Below are 17467 nucleotides of genomic sequence, written 5' to 3' on the forward strand. Positions count from 1 at the left end.
TTCCACTGGAAAGTTAACGATCAAGATGTGTCTTTTCAAACAAATGGCGTTTTGTAGCCAGTGGCAGACGCAGTGGTTTTCAAAGCTTCCAGATACTCTGTGTAGCTGGTTCAAGCACAGAGGAAATATTTAGCAGTAGTCAAGGTGGATAAACCAATCCAACAATGTCACGGTACATTTCCAGTTCAAGTACATAATCCAGCACAGATCTGATGCAGTGACAGGAACCCATGCACAACTGCCTCTTTTATACTAAAGGAATATATTACTGTGCACGACTAACTCATCTTCACTGCAGATATTCTGGTTTGCCTCCGAGATATCTGCTGTGGTCCAAAATAAAATGGAAGTCAATGGACATTTCGTTGTGGAGCTCATGTTGACCGAACACATGTAATGGTTATTTATAGCTACAATTAACATGCCCATCAAATTTTATTACTTATATTTATTATAGCAGAGAAGTATTTATCATTATCTGTTAAGAATGTATTATTATATTTATCATTATCTTCTTACAAAATTTTAGAGAATAGTGGACAATGGCGTCAAAGCCACAGGTCTTCAGGTTTTGTTTTCTTGGAGCAAAAGTCTAAACTTTAAAAACTGATACACTGAAAAATGTTTTTCTATAGCAATTGGAAATCTGGATTATTAGATCAAGACCTAAAAACACTGCTTCTTGAAAAAAAATCATAGGCCCTACAGTGTAAATAATTTAAGTATTATGGATAACGCTCCATTAACTTCCATTGTTTTGAGCCGGAGGGCAGACATAAACCGGAACAAATAAGATTTTTAAAAAAAAATTAAATTGTTTTTTTGGAGGAATTTTAAATAACTGACAATTTAACACTTTCATAGACTGTGACCCTTTTGATTCCATGTCCACAGGCTGCACCACAAAATAAAGTCCTAGTTTGTGTGTTTAAAATCTACAAACTGAATATTCAGCAAAACAGAACAAACATGGCACACACAGTAATATGGACTATGATGAGTAATGTGTTTCCATCCACAAGCACATTTTTTTTATTTGGCACCAACATAATGTGCTGGTGAAAATATTCACAAGCGTCACCCAAGTGTCATTTCAACACCAGGCCAAAAGGCGGAAACCCTGAAAACACTCATCCAGATGTGTCAGTAGCAATACTAAAGTTGTTATATTCATATTCAACATGTGAATCGGTGTTGCTGGGATTGAATCCAGACAGAGATCAGCTTGTGTAGAGTGTGGACACAGTTTAGGTGAAAAACTGATGAAGTGATAAACCAAAGCCACAACACACTGAATGTGAGCTGACCTTTACCACTGAAGGGAGGTAACAGTATCTGATGTGTCTGCCTTACCCTGCAGACCTCTTCATGCTGTGCAAAAAAGATGTTTCATAACAACGGCAAAAATAATCAGAACAGAAAGCCAGAAGTTGAAAAGAGATTTGCCTCCACTGCTGTTAGTTTTTTTTTATGCACAACTGGGTCGAGTGATGTGACAGCAGGAGAGAGAGGTGGAGCCCTCTGTGGCCAACTTAGACGTCTTAATGGCGTTCACTCAAATACAAAGGAAGGTTTGTGTATAATAAAACTTTGGTGAAATAAGCAGATGGGTGTGTAATAGGCAGTATGGGCCGTCACTTTAATGATACTTGAGCTATAACTCATTGATATGTGTATACAGTCACTTTCAATAATGAAACTACCATTGTAGTTGTGTTTGAAAAGGACTTTGAATCACATGTGGTGGGATTCTCTTCGCCCTTATTTCCCCTTCCTCTGTGCATGTCTAGGAATTCCCGTCACTCCACAGCGCAGCGTGAAATACTTTCCAAACCAAGAAGACCGAAAAAATATCCTCAAACAAATTTAGGAGGTTTCAACACGATGCTACGAGCCAGGCTGCGGCTGCTACGACAACAATATAGGGTGAATGTGGATCAGATGTGTCTGGGTCAGAAAGGGGACAGACAGCGAGATGATCACAGTGCGTCGGGTCGGGTTGGGTCGGGGGTTGGTCAGGGGTGGGGGGACGCTCTGCTCCTGTCCCGGTGGTCCACGGGTCTGATCCACTGAGGCCGGCCACTTTACAAGGCCACAGCCAGAGATGTCCTGCCAGCTTTATGGCAGCTCAGAGTACATGAGAACCATGTTAGAGGCAATGTGATCCCTTCTACGGGCCTGTAGACTCCTGTCCTCATGCTGTCTTACAGCGCACTGAGACGCCCTCTCACAGCAAGAACATGAGACTACACACACACACACACACACACACACAAGGAGAGACAGAGAGAGAGAGAGAGAAAGGGGGATCCTACACCACCCAGATGACTCGCTAACGCAGCAAAAAAACATATTTATTCCTTCCTTTTTTGTTTATTTTAAAGGTCCCACACTGTGCGTCTGGGTGAAAACAGGGCTTTTTTAGTTCTGCAAGATGGTTTCATGACTATCTCCTCTGCCGTCCGCCTCAATGTTTCATCTTTGAAGTCACGAAGAATTTTCTTAACAGCTTCACCTGAGTCAGGCCGGCTCATGAGCAGGGCAGAGGGCAAACATCTATCACTGCCATCTGCCAGCGAGGACGTGAGTGTGTTTCACTGTCCATAACTGCTTAGGCCTTGCACTGCACTTGTTCATGAATTCCTGAGCGCATGAATCTCTTTCCATGAAAAGATCAAAAATAAAAGGTTTCCTCAACTTGACAATAGCTTACACAGTTAACAAGAAATGGACCATTTCTTTTAGTTTTGATAAATTCCCTTCAGATCTTCGTTTGGATCATTTAGGAGAAGTGAAGAACAAAATTGACACATACTTATAACCTAATGTGAAATTCTCTAATGACAGTTTGGCTATGGGGGGAAAAAAAAGAAAGACAATCTTATCTCGACTCACCGGCAGAGATAAATCCTTCCATCTTCTCCTTGAAGGGCTGGAGGTGTTCCTCTGAAGAGTTAGCACACACCTTCTGCACATCCTTTTCACAGGCTGGAAAACAGAACAGACACAATAAATGAACCAACAGGCAGAAACGGAGGGGATGGAGGATTTTAAGTGGGAGGAAAACACAAGCATAAGTGTGAGATGTACAAGTCATTTGGGGATATCATTACAAACTGGGTAATGTAATTAACAAGATGGTGTGGTTATGACTCTGTGAAATCAGGTGGTGGCCTGATTTTTGAGTAAGAAATTACCATCAGTAGAAAAAGGATAAAATATGTGACCTTATAAAATAAAATCTCTTTTATTTTATTCAATATGCTAAATTGTTGTCGTCTTCTCTTTCTGTTATTCTTTTCATTTTCTTAAGTGTATTGAGACATAATGTGGAAAAATCTGCTACTTAAATGAATAAAAAAAATGAGAAGAAGAGCAAAAGGAGGAGACAGAAGGGGTTTTAACACCAGGGCTAAAAAAGGAAATTTCAGTTAAAGTGTAAACAGTGTGCGTCTTCAGTTGGAATGTTAACATGACATTTCATTTGTATTTAGTTATTTCCTTTGTGATTTTCCCCCTTGGTGGAGAGAGCATCCCATAGTTTACATATCAAAAAATCTTGATGATGACACGATTCCCCACAATGTCCCACAATGTTCCCCCAAATGTCCACTACAGCGAACAATGAGCGTGTGCCGTGCTGCGATGTGTTCGCTGTCGTCCGTACGTGTGAGCGCAGCAGATGTGTTTGCTGTTTGTAGATGAGTTTTTCTTGACCCAACTCACAACAGCTCAGAGGAAAACAGGCGTGACTGAGTGTGCTCCAGCCGAACCTTCGCCATTTCCTCTGCAACTGTAAGGCTGCGTTACTCTACACACAGACGCCTGCTGAACGAACTGCCACATTCCTCCGGTCTGTAAGTCATTAATGGCTGCAATAAATACCTAAACTTGCTTATGACTGCATAGCTAAATTGTTCTGCATCACAACAAGGGCATTAACAGGTCTGGCCGCTGTCTCACTTCACTGCGTCGCCGCTTTTAGATCTGAGTTTGGCTCTCACATGTTTGCATGTGGAGCTGCTGCACCTGCAGCTCGGTAAACTCACTCTATGGCATCTTTTATTTATTGGATGTCTTAATAAATCAGGAAACACAAAGCCTCGGCATTAAAAGTCAGGGGTAACTACATACAGCCTCACAGTCTGGATTCCAGGACACTTTTTAAATTGAAGGATAGTGAGAACCAGCAGTTATCAAAATAAAAAACAGAAATCAGCAACCATACAAACATGACAACCAAAATATCCTGTTTGGAGAAACCACGTTTCCTTACCAGAAATCCCCCCCAACTCAAAAAGTCCCATTAAAACAGTGTTTAAAACAGCGAGTCTACAATTTAGAGGCGGCTCTTTTCCAAATGCGGTCCAGACAGCAAAGGCCGCAAGGAGGAAGCCCACAAAAACACAGCAGCTGTAAAGAATAAAAACTGAAAGCTCTGTTTTGAGACATTGTCTTGGAGTGCTAATACAGTTTTTGGAGGGATGCATTCAAAAGGATTCTCCTGTATCGGGCAAAACGCAAGACCCTAAAACTTAAGGACCCTGGCTAGAATCATCAAGTTCTTTCTTTGCCACAAATGAAACAAAAATGTGTGTTAATGGAGCAGTGAATGTTAAAATGGTTTGCAAAGATGTTGGTGTCCTTCAAACAAACAGCCTCATAAACTCTAATGAGACAAACCAGGAGAACTCAGATTCAGCAAAATTGTCATCGTAAGTATTTTACTGTTGGAAATCATTCGGAAATGGAAGTTTGTTTTACAGTGAATTTGCAAGTACAAGTTCTACTTTGAAATGCTGCAACTTTTTTTTTCTAATTTCAATTTTGTGTATTTCTTAAAATTTGGACCAAGAGCATAATTATATTCACAGGTTTGTTTGTTTGTTTTTTACAGGAAATGCAAGAATTAAAATTAAACAGCTAACAGTCATTTAAGGATCAGCTGATCAGTTCTGACCTTTCATTTCAATATCCAAGACTCAATTCTGCAACATCAACCTAACTATTATTACACTAAATACTGTAATTACATAACTTTCTTCTATAAAGAAGTTGTCAGACTTAGATATAATAATAAATAAATAATAATAAATAATAAACTTAAAATAAAATAATTCAAACAAATAAATTAAAGCACATATTCGAACATCAGTATATAGATTCCAAAAAATGCAGATATAGTGTAATGAATCATCAAATGATTAATACAGTGGATTGCAATACTATGCAATAAGAGATTAATGGAAGTCAATGGTGGTTTCAGTTTTTAAAGAATTTTAAATAATGAGAAGATTTATAAAATGAAATCACCATCATAAAATATAAGCAGGTACATAAATTGACTATTTAACTAGTCAGGTAAAAATTTTAATATTTGTAAAGTGTAAATAACATTTCTTAAATATAAATTGATTACAAAAATCCAATAAAAATACTAATACTAATACAAATGTTATCACCGCTGTTTGTTGACTGATAAAACAGCTTGTTATGTCTTTCATCAAGGAACCAGTTCCATTTCAGCTTTACAGGATAACATAGAGTTCCTTTATTATTTGTGACCAGTAAGTAGAAACCAGAAGCTGATCATTAGCAGCTCCAGCTACGCTGCTGTCTTGCCTCTCGGCTGCCGGTGGCACAGTTCGTACCATCAGACACTCTGTCCAGTAATGCAGCCACAGGGGACCAGTTTCCCTGCACAGACAGACAGGGTAATGATGGGAGACAGAGCTCTGATCATTAATGGTCTTCCACTATTACCACGAGGGGAAAACAGATGAGATTACAGACAGCGGACTCAGCACCTTTAGAACTGGGGTGCTCACGAATCCAGACATTCCTCAGATGATCACAGATATGTGTATGGCTATCAATCACTTGTTAAAGCAGCATCCTGATTCCTGACAGACTTAAACTGACAGACAGACAAGTGTTTTATGGACAATGTTAAACCAGAAAAACCAGGGGAAATGAAGAAGAAGGTGTAAAAACATCCAACAACAGCCACCGCTACAGCAGCACTGTATCAGATCTGATCCCTCAGGTGCTTCTACTGTTTATCTCTGAGGTAACACAGCACAGTCCATGAGATGTGAATAGGAACAAATCAACTGGCCTTTGTGTAATATGAGGGGGCGATGTTGGTGGTAGATTAAATGGAAAGAAAAACAAACATGAGAGCCAGACTTCTGAACCAGGATTTACCCTGTGTGGTTTGTGAAATGAAAGACTTTCATGTCAGTATGTACTTAGGACTTCACTGCAGCTACCAGGAAATCACAGCACACCAAAACAATACACAACTGTGTCTGTGTGTGGATTGGAGAAAAAGCATAAACAGTGGATGGAGACCCAGTGGAACACCACAGAATGAGAGAGTCGGCTGTTTGATGAATGTGTCTGTCTCATAAATGTGGCCATAAGGCCACGCTGATCGTGAGACATGAACACTGACTAATGACAGCAACTGCAGAGAGGAAGAGACAGAGAAACAAATAATACTCTTGTGATTCTTTTTTTTCTCTCTGCTAAAGAAGCGCAGTTGTCTGCTGAACTCCAATCAGCTGGCAACAAATTCCCGTAAATAGAATCATATGGTGAACCTCTGGTCCCTGTTGTAAACAACATTTTTCGCAATATACTTTATATTTCACCAGAGGTTAAACCAGTACAGTGCTCACGCCCAGGCATATTAATGTTATTTATACCTGGAAAGTGAATTCTCTCGCTGATCCCCCCCAATTATCTAGTGTCCCAGCAGACTGTCAGACGTGCAGCCCTCCTTTCTGTTGGGATGAAGTCTACTAATTCCGCTCTGTGAGGCCAGCCAGGAGACTGCCTCAGCAGGAAAAGGTAAGACCTTCTCTCCACTTTCCACTCCTCATAAATCACATCATATTCCACCAGACTCAAAAAACTTCTCCTCAATCTTAGCTGGAGAATAAAGTGCTGACAGACAGAGACAATAGGCAGAATTTAGAATATGAGGTGGAGCATTAACTCTGGTTTAATTTGAATGCCGAAGTCATCAAAATAAAAAATAGACCATAGAGACTGACCGAAATGAAGATGCAAACATTTCACCGTCCTTGCATCATTGTTTGAAACCAGTCAATGACAAATATCTTACATTACTTAAGCCTTGTTAAGTCAGACGGCCGGTGACAGTCCTCAGCCCGCTCACTTCACACATGGCCCTTCAAGCCTCCATCGTAAAACAGAACTCAGGGTAAAGGCCCTGCCTGAACCTGACATTAAAGGCCATTTAAAATCAGGACACTGTCTGATTTGCCACAGTGATGAATGCCTAACCTGGGCCAGGTCTTCTGTGAAACACTAAACTCCCCTGAGCAGCAAATGAGCTCTGACTGTTTCTTTTTATTTGATCCTATTTCATTCGGTAGCGTCCCTGCCTCTCTGTCAGGCCCAATTACGTGGCAGTTAAACGGATCTTTATGTCTGTACTCACCGGTCCTAAAGCACTGATCTGGAAATGCAACTTCACCTACGATCAGCATCTCCTTGTGATAGAGCCAAATTTGTACAGGATTGTAAAGATAAACATAATCTTCAGGGTTTCAAAGCCAGCTGCACCAGTGTCCATGATCTGAGACATAAACAGAGTGGAATATATCTGTCTTCATGGGAGTTGAGAGTCCTACAGTAGGTTTAGGTCCCTGTGGCCTCCCACTCATCCCTCTTAGAGAGCACAGAGAGAGGTCATCACCCTCTCCCCAAACAGGAAGCCCCATCAAAAGAGGATCATGTTTCTGCACAAGCCAGTGAAGGAGAGGGCAGCCAAGCCGAGCTGGAGACCTGCTACTCAGCATCACTGTTGACTATATGCTGCACTAACATGAATGGACATACACAGAAAAGTGCAAAAAAAGTCATTTCATTTACACTCCCAGACTCGTGTCTGAATTTAAATACAGTAAACCAAGATGCCAGTCACACAGAGAAACCCAGTCAGGAGAGATGAAGTTCTCACTACCATCACCGAGTCTCGCGACCTCTGACCTAAGGCTGGAGGGCAAGACGGAGCCCACGACTGCAGTCGCCACCTCAGGACGAGGTGAGGGCCAGAGAGCCCCGCTCGCCTCCCGTCAAATCAAAGTGTTGGCTTCTCTGCGTCGGACACGGCGAGGATGGAAGTGATCTGTGTTAGTGTTATAATTAAGACCAGTTGCTCTCTTTAGGCTGGTTTATAATAGCCAGGCATAAATATTTATTCCTGGCGGCTAGAGAGGATAAAAAATGGCGGGAGTCATAGGTGGAGCTCACCAAACATCCACGATCCGACGCTCGCCCTGTGATGCTAATACCCCCGAGGACTACTGTGCCAGACTGCGCCGCAGCAGAGATCAAATGCGAGGGCCCTCATGTTGCATTTATTGTCTTCAGGTCTTCCATTTTTCCTAATAAATGAGTGACAGCTTGAGGTGGGTCTGGGTACTTTAGTAGACTCTTTGTATTTTTCCCCCGGGTCAGAGAGGAGAGGGCTTTAACAGCGATCTAAAAAACGTAGGGGAGAGCTGGGGAGCATATCTAATTGCTTTCATATGCCGTATTATTGGTTGATTTAAATAACCACAGACACCAGGGGCACTGGGGGGCATCGCCTTTAACCTCCGCGTGGCCCCGGCCAAGACTGACTGGCTGGATTGCTGCGTTACCGAGCGGCTCGGCGCCCAAGACGCTCTGAACACAGAGCACCAAAAGTGTGTTTGTCGGCCGGTTGTCACTCTGATATTTCTTCAATTAGCTGGAATTTGCTTTAAAGCGAAAAGAAATGAAGATGCTTCTTGGTTGCGGTGTGGCGATGACATGGATGTTAAGATACAAAATCTGGAAATGAGGAAAAGCTGCCTCAGGCCAGAATACACCCACAACCCACTCTGCTCAGGGTTCAGGATGCACATTTACATTTAAACCACTGTGGTGAAAGATGGCAATTACACTACAATAAAACTGAGATGATCAAAGACAAGAAGATGTAAAACGTCACACACTTTCAGTATGTTGAATTAATTCATCAGACTACACAGTGGCTCCTACCAGTGAGCTCTCTCTTCAGCTTCCTGATGTCCTTGGTGAAGTCTTCAAATTTACCCTGAGCAGCTTGGAGCAAATCCTGAGGCTCTGGCAGAGGGAACACACTCTTCTCTGTCCCAGCATGCTGAAACATAAAAAGTGTGTGAATGTGTTAAGGGGCAAAGTTTTCTAAGTGTGTAGCACTTTGTTTATTTGTCTGGCAGAGCCGTACCTCGTCAAAGTTACGCAGGTAATATAAAACCACATAATCCACCAGGTTGATTTTATTGTCCTGAGGGAGATACGGATACGAGCACAGTTACACTTAATGTTATACACTGATATATGACTTTTATTGTTCATGTTGATTTAGCTGGAGGTGTAAACGTGAGTTACCCTGCTCTTCACGTCCTTTAGTTTGGGGAGAATCTCCAGTCCGAAGCCATCAGCCTGACCTCTTGTCCTGTTCCCTCCATTCATGTAATTCCCAAAGGCCAGAACAAGACCCATGATATCCCGCAATGCGTCGCACTCTAGCAGCCCCTGACACACACACACACACACACACACACACACACACACACACACACAGTCTCTGGGTGAGAAAACCTTCACATAACCTAATGACACTTTTCAGAGGCAGCGTTTGTTGATGCAGTGTTCTCACTTTGCAGACATTGGAGATGACCTCCATCTTGCGACGGACGGAGGAGATGGTATCACGGAACACTGACTGGAAGATGATGCAGTGGGCTCGGCCTGCGAAATCAGGAATCTGGGAGAGCTCATAGAGAAACCTGGAAAACAAAAGGGGAGGAGGAGCAGGGGGGGGGTGGGTGGGGAGGAGGATGGGGTGTGATGTGTTATGACAGAATTAAACAAAACGTCTAACAGGAAGAACTATTTCGGGGCCTTGGCAGGCCGGGGCTGAGTCAATGCTGGTGCTCGCAGGCAGGCGGAGGCAGCTGATAGTCATGAGCGCCGCTGCTCGGCCGGGTTCGAGAGGTCCGCGGGGTCGGGTGGAGGGAAAAGCAGCGCGCGGTGCACGGAGACTGATCAAAGGTAGCTCTGGCCTGATGCGGGGCGACTTGTGTAAACAGTGCCGTGTCGGAGGGGAGCGGAGCGGTAACATCCTGTGTGATTAGGCCCTGCTGATGGAGGTAGACGCTGAGTAGGGATGACTCAGGCAGCCTTAGTGACAGCTCTGGTCAAACATGGAAATAGGAAGGGCAGGCGGAGCGGCACTGCTGGGTCCAGACCTCGTTAACTGGCCCGGACTACTTAACCCTGACAGGAACTACCGATGTTCATTAAAGCATATGTTTGCCTTGCGCAGCGGGAGAAGATTAGATTTTTTTTCTCCCCAATATATACAGTGCATAACATAAACTGTGTGTCTATGATTTAATTAGTTTGACTAATAATTATTTCAACAATGAATGACTAATATTTATTCATTTTTAATTGCACAAATTTGAGCAGCCGTATTCTGTGGAGTCTAATTTAACTTTTAATTCATCTTGTCGGTTGCACCATGCACATCGGTGCAGGCAGAATCAGAATCATCAATCAGTATGGAAACACAGCTTAATTTGTCTAATAAATACAATGCAGATGATGCATAATGTTGGAACTGAAGTGATCTTACTGTTCAGGTTTGTCCAACAGTTTGACTTCATCTTCTTTGGACTTCTCGTAATGTCTCATTATCTTGTCCATCTCATCACTGGTCGCCCTCTGTCAAAGAGTTTCACCAATCAACAACAGTCCACAATAAAGACTGACACAGGTAAAAATGTTCAGTACACTAATGACAAATCTAGATGCTAAAAAAACTGAACTCATTTGCACAGATAATTAATAGCAACACACTCAAAACAGTACACTCTCATGTCCTCTTGTTAAATCCTGATCCTTCTCTACTTCTTCACCATCATGCCACCCAGACTTCTTCCTTCATACTTACATTTTCATATAAAGCCTCAATGGTCTCCAAGTCCACCACAGAGTTGTCCACAGTAAGAACCGCTGGAACAGTAAAGATATTCATTAGAAACAGTCCAAAACACGCTGCCTTTCAACTGCTGCCAGCGCTTGAAGAACAAACTTGTTTTCCTGTCTTGGGATGTAAACTCACGATAATACCCATGCCCTGTAATTTTGTTAAACATTGGCTAATAAAACATTGTATTTGTGGCAAACTATATGTAAGACATGTTATATATTGTAGAAGAATTAAATAGTGTTGGCCAAATCCGAACATATTTGGCATAAAAACATTTTAAAAAATCAGGGAGCTACTTGTAACTGCACCAAAAAGCCACACATCAGCAACACATCAGTCAATTACCATGTAGTTGAATTATACACCCAATTTAGAAGATTAGTTTGGGGTGGTGAAGCTGGAAGTGTGGCCCAGGCTGTGGGGGCAGAGATATGTGGGGCAGGCTGGGTCTCAGCCCACAGAGGGCCGACATGGCTCTCCTTCCCTCTGGAGAAAACAGACAAACCCCTCAAAACAAAAAGCTGAAAACTGCTTAACAACTGGGGCCACATGTAGAACCACCACAGCCCGCTGTGATGGTTTCAGAGAGAGGCAGGAGAAGGTAAGCTGAGGGGGGAAAACAGGGAATGCAAGTGGGGGGAGAGGAAGGAGGTGTGTGAATGCTGGCAGAGGTGGTGATTTAGACACTTTGACCACGAGGCTGCATGTTTGTTTAGCTTTACTCAAACAGTAAAAACCAAAGCGCGCATGGAAGGCAGGGAGCGGAGGACGCCACACAAAGAGAAAGTGACTCCTGTTCTGTGTCTGAGAGGTGTCACAGGTTTACAGCTTGGTAAGGGGAGGGGGGGGGGGCTCCAGAGCTCCTGGATCAGCTGACAGTGTCCTGGCTGGTGTCAGCCGAGCAGGCCCTCACTTGGTGTGAAAAACCATCTCTGTCCTCCAGACCAAGGATGAACTGATGCAGCGACAACGGCACGGTTAATTTATTCACGATTAGGTCAGGTTAAGTATAGTGTTAGAAAGTCAAAGCACCTAACCTCCACACTGAGTTATTGCAGTACTTCTGTATCACACTGCATTCATTTAAGCTAGACACGCCTGATAAAATGTTACTTTTACTGAATAATAGGCAAAAAGTACTTCATTCATGTCAGTTACTCTGCCCCACAATGCCTAACTTTACATTAGCCTCGTCACTTTAGCAAACAGCACTTCAGCACATAGCACTTTAATTAGCACTGTAGCACTTTATAACTGTTCTGTAATCTTTTGGTCCCTTACTTCTTTGGTTAGGTAACTGGTGGTGTGTTGTTCATGTCATATATGTTTGTGTAAGATGTCAAGGTTCATCATGATACATTGTTTTATTGTCGTAGTCCTGCCTCTTGTACTTTTATCTTCATTGTTTTTATGCCTAACATCAACCTGCCAATGGGACTGGGGATGGAAATTAGCCACTTGGCTACAATCCCACATATTTACACATCTGTGTTCATCAATATGTACTGTTCCCATTTAAAAATAAATACATCTAAAATAAAAAAAAATAAACGTATAAACACTAATGTCAAACTGCAACTTTTCCTAAATAACACAGAGAGACAGACAAAGGTAAAGTCTAACGTAACAGTAGCACAAGAAGAAAAAGGTCAAACAGTCCAATATAGTCTAATCTACAGTCACATGCACAGCAAAAACTTAATTCAGGTTACACTGAGGTTACATTATAGGATTCAATTTTGTTCTTTTTTTTTTTCTTTAATTCATTTATCTTTTTAAGGTCACAGGTGCTAATCCCAGCTGACATTGCATTAACTGGGATTTTTTCTTTTTCCTGTTAAAACAAAATGTATAGAATAAACACAAGGACATTTGGATTTGGGAATTTTCAGGTAGAAAAACATACAACCATAAAAGAGTTTTTAGCAAAAAGAATAATTCATTAATACATCACTAACTCCTAACCCTATCATGTATGTCAGCAACAAGCAAATGTAACAATGTGAACAACACAACACAACACACCACAGCGCTGGTCACTGCTCCCAGCTAACAAGGTACTAATACTTTGCATTCTGCTTCCCAGCTGTTCCTGTTGCAGAGAAGCTGTCAATGTGGTCCCGATGTCTGGATCACAGAGAACGCTGGAGGTCCATTTCCTACATCTTATTAGAGTGGATTATTCAGTCCCTCAGCCATGCAGCCGTCAATCACACACCAAAGGGGGGCCTGCTCCAGCGTGCACAGGAGCACTCTGATCCGAGGGGAGCCGGATATCTCTCCACACCGACAGATCAAAGTCTGCCTGCCAACCGCCTCACACCCTCTCCTTCCACTTTTCACTCATCGGCTTTGGTGTGGAAGGAGGGGGGGGTTGTGTGTGTGGTGTGAGAACATGTGTATGTGTGCGTGTGGTGAGGTGAGGTGTGGGGGAGAGCCTCCCTTTTGCCCTTGAACCATGGTGGCCCTTGAGGTCCCCCCCCTCCCAGTCACTCCGGCGGGTGCAGTTGACCCCCTCTCTCTCTCTCCGTTAACCAGGGTGCTGCTTTCTCCGCTCCCCTCCTTCCCACTCTCTCCCTCCCTAGTAGCTCTAATTACATTACATGTCCCATGTCCTTTTAATTTGGCAACAAAGGGGAGGCAAGCAGGCGAGGCGAGGGACTAGAAGCCTTAGAAGTGCTTATTAAGGTGCTGTCCTTCATTGTCAAATTCAAGTTGTCCAATTTCACATTCACCTCCCATTAAGGCAGAAGGAAGCAGCCTCACGCTGGGTGTGATTGGGCCTTTTTAGCAAAGCGCCTCCACACACTGACAATCAAACAGAGAGAACAGGGTTGATGTAAAAAAAAAAAAAAAAAAAAGTCTAAACAAAATGGGCGTCCTGGTGCTGTGTGCTGTTTGGCTTGTGTTTGAGGTGGTTTTATGTGGCAGGGCAGTGTCTGCTAACTGCAGAAGGTGCTTTTGTACATGCTTAGATCATTAGTGGGGTGTCAGTCCCATTAGGCTTGTGGAAACCGTCACTGGCTACAATAAACAGATCTGCTGGCCGCATGCTCAGACTAGCAGGCGGCAGGCGCTCCCCGCCACAATCCCGGGACAGGACCAATTCCTGGCCCATCTACGCTGTCCCCAACACACATATTATGTGTTTACACAGACATACAGCCACTTTCACGCACACACACAGACACACAGACACACACACACACACACACACGCCTGCATTTTCCGCAGAGCTACCAAGTATGCGATCAATCCAAGCAGCTCTTCATACGAAGAAGATGGCAATTTGATTTTAACCAGTGCCTGAGGGATTTGTGCAGCCTGACAGAAAAATGAAAAGCTGCTTTCATCCCGCTCGCATTTTGAGAAATCAAGACATTTTCTTTCCCATCGTAGTAACTGGAAAAATCATCCGTGTTCCACTTGAAACACAAATTAATCAAAAAAAGTGTCTCTGGCTACAAATTAGTAGCTGTCAACTGGTGGGAAATTATTGTCCGCTGCAGGGCTCTCCACACTATCTCTTCCCTAAAAATAACTCCATCTGCATTTCATCACGAGTCATCCTCAATTTATTGTTAAATGGGACTGTAAATTCACTTTATTACTGTACAACCTAAATAACAGCTCCTTCCTTGAAAGGGATCAAAATGATATCATACTGTAATGCGCACAAGCTTCTGGAAAAGTTCAACGGGCTAAGATCAGAAAATGTTTTTCACCTTGCTGAATGTCTTTCATCTCCAGATGCAGGCTCGATAAGAGGATGCCAACTGCTTGCGAGCGCTTCCCATCCAGCAGCTTGATAATCTGAAGACAAAAAACAGAAAAAGAAAAAATCAAATGGAATTCATGTTCATAGAGTATTTGAAATTTAAAATCAGTGCGCAATTCATTTCCCATGTTATGATAAAAAATTAACTAACATTATTCCTGCTAATTACATTGCAAACTCATTGTTCCACACAGCTTTCCATGTCATTACTCTTCATACCCACCTTACCTCAATTATTCAAACACTGACAGAAGCAAACCGAGGAAAAGATGATGAATAAAAAGTTCATTTCAGTAACGAGGGGCCGAGTAAAAATCACTTAGTCACTTCCCCAGCTGTGGGAGCAGATGATAGATGATGAGCCTGACAGACTGCCTGAAGGCCCAGTGAGTCCAGAGCAGCCTGGGAATCATCTGGTTTGACCCAAACGACCAGACTAATCAACACACGTTGTCATAACCCATCACGGTGACGCAAACGACTGGGGAACGCGCCGCACGCACACACACAAACACACACACATAGCCGGGGACACATTTAGTCAAGTCACATCAATGAGGGAGCGAAGTTAAACAGCAAAGCACCTCCTCCGCTTTTGCCGAAGAACATGTGTGAGATATAATCAAAAAATATCAAGTCGCAGTGAAAGTACAAAGGCAAAAGTGGCACCATAAAAGGACAGTCTAGAAGAGCAAGGCAAGGAGAAGCAGGGCTTTTATAACAAACTATAAATTCACAGGATTTTTATTTGTGCCTACACATGGTCACAATTACTTATGACTGAATTAGCCGTAAAGCCAGAGAGAGTTTTGGCAAGGTAAAGCCCCGCTCTAAAAGTTAATGTGTCAGGCTTCTTCATTAGGTATTATGGCGTTGTCGGCTACTGGGCTGTCCAGTGGGAGCTGCAGAGCAGAAGCCTTAGAAGTGGGTATTGCATTACAGGGCGTTAGTGGGTGCCATGCTGCTTCCAGGTCTATTACCTGGATCACTGGGGATCTCCCACTCTGGGGACTTGAGACGGCTGAGTACCAGGCTTTCCCAACACCTCTAATTAACCACTTTGGACGGGCCACACTAAAAGCAGCCCAGGAACCCTTCCCCGCTCACTGTGGCTGCAGAACTCGCCAATTAGCCTAAATAGTTAAGTTAAGGGGAGACACAACAGGTGAATAGGGAAAATAATTAACTAACAGATATCATCATGAAACTTCCCAAGTTTATCACTTATATTAAGACAGATATTTTTTGTATTACAAGTTTTGTAAAATGTTATGTTTAAATATGTAAATGAGGCAATATCGCTATTTTGCATACATTTCCAGAACCGAAATCTGAACAATGGATAAAGCCACTTTCAAAATTCTTGTTTTATTTTGTTGAAATATTAGAGTCAGAAGTTGTTACAGAGGGGATTTTGGATATCTCTATTTATCACTCTGTAAATGAGAAAACACTGTCACCAGCCCTAAAAAACTCGAATTTCGCCCTGTTTTTAGGAACAAAATGTTGTACAAATCAGGCTGTGAATGATAAAACAACAATCCCCTCTGTAAAAAACCTTCAGAATATAGACAGGAATAAAACTGGGAGGTTTGGTTTCTGTAGGTGCTGCTGAAGTGGAGATTTCAGGCTCAGAGTCTGAGGAAAAACTCATTTTGAGAAAACGGCCTTTAAAGACTTGTTCTGTAAAATTCCATAGATTGTTAATGTAAATTGTACATTGTTTTACGACTGGTTGCAGATACAGAGGAAACAACAATTTCTGGAGCCTACATCATTGTTCAGGAGAGAGAGAGCTTTACAATGATACCTGACATGACATGGGTCAGACAACAGGCACAGCACAGTATGTCACAGTAGCTGCAAACTTTTGGTGAATTTAGGAGAAATCTACTGATGATAGAAGACAAAATGAAGCAAAATAACCACCTTAATGTGGATTTTCTTCCATTTCTTTCGACTTTTCTGAAAGAATACATGTTCAGGAAGAAAAATAGCACAAAATCTCAAAATTGATCAGTGCATGAAAAAACAGTGTCTTTGCCTGTAGTGTATCGCCCTAATGAGAAAAGACAACTGATGCTGGACGCTTGGCCACAGACACGCAAAACAGTTTGGGGTAATTGGGCTGCGATGCTGATGCTGACACTGACGAAGCCAGCTGCTCTCTCCTGTTTACAAAAAGACAACTGGAGGCACTCTGAGGAGCTCATCTGAAAAACCGCGGCGGACACTTGAATAACAGGTCAAAGGAAAGAGGGGGAAAAGAGAGAAAGCAAGCGGCCTAAGAAAATAAACAAAATGATGGAGGCAGACACCGAAGTGTCAGGAGGTGGGGAGGAGGGGGGTGAGGGTTTGAGCCGAAGCAGGTGGCTGATGTTAGGCAGCGAGGGGCAGGGTGATGCAGGTTCAGAGCCGAGCGGATAGTTTACACAGCGTCGAGCCGAGCCCAGCAGCCAGCCCGCTCCGTGGTGACTGTCTGTCTGACTATCTGTCTGGAATCACCCGGGCAGATGTTACAATAACAACTGGATCTGGACTTCCCATCAATAACCACCTACCATACGCTCAGCAACCCCGTCTCACCCAGCGGTGTTAATCTTACACCCACTCTCCCACGTCAGAGCCTGGGCTTCAAATATGTCTTT

At 42.9% G+C, this 17467-nt stretch overlaps 1 protein-coding gene across 1 annotated transcript in view; it reads right to left on the reverse strand.

Annotated features, from left to right (window-relative positions):
- LOC311005484 (formin) overlaps positions 1-17467 on the reverse strand; it is a gene marked incomplete at its 5' end in the record, with an annotated part of 52139 nt that overhangs the window by 11044 nt on the left and 23628 nt on the right. Inside the window, 8 exons of the mRNA XM_083997905.1 lie at positions 2896-2988; positions 9061-9181; positions 9269-9328; positions 9433-9579; positions 9704-9833; positions 10685-10773; positions 11003-11064; positions 14767-14854. Coding sequence (XP_083854031.1) covers positions 2896-2988; positions 9061-9181; positions 9269-9328; positions 9433-9579; positions 9704-9833; positions 10685-10773; positions 11003-11064; positions 14767-14854 — 790 coding nt within the window. The remainder of the gene's footprint in view (positions 1-2895; positions 2989-9060; positions 9182-9268; positions 9329-9432; positions 9580-9703; positions 9834-10684; positions 10774-11002; positions 11065-14766; positions 14855-17467) is intronic.

Source organism: Trachurus trachurus (assembly GCF_905171665.1).
Source record: "Trachurus trachurus genome assembly, chromosome: 22".
Taxonomy (NCBI): Eukaryota; Metazoa; Chordata; class Actinopteri; order Carangiformes; family Carangidae; genus Trachurus; species Trachurus trachurus.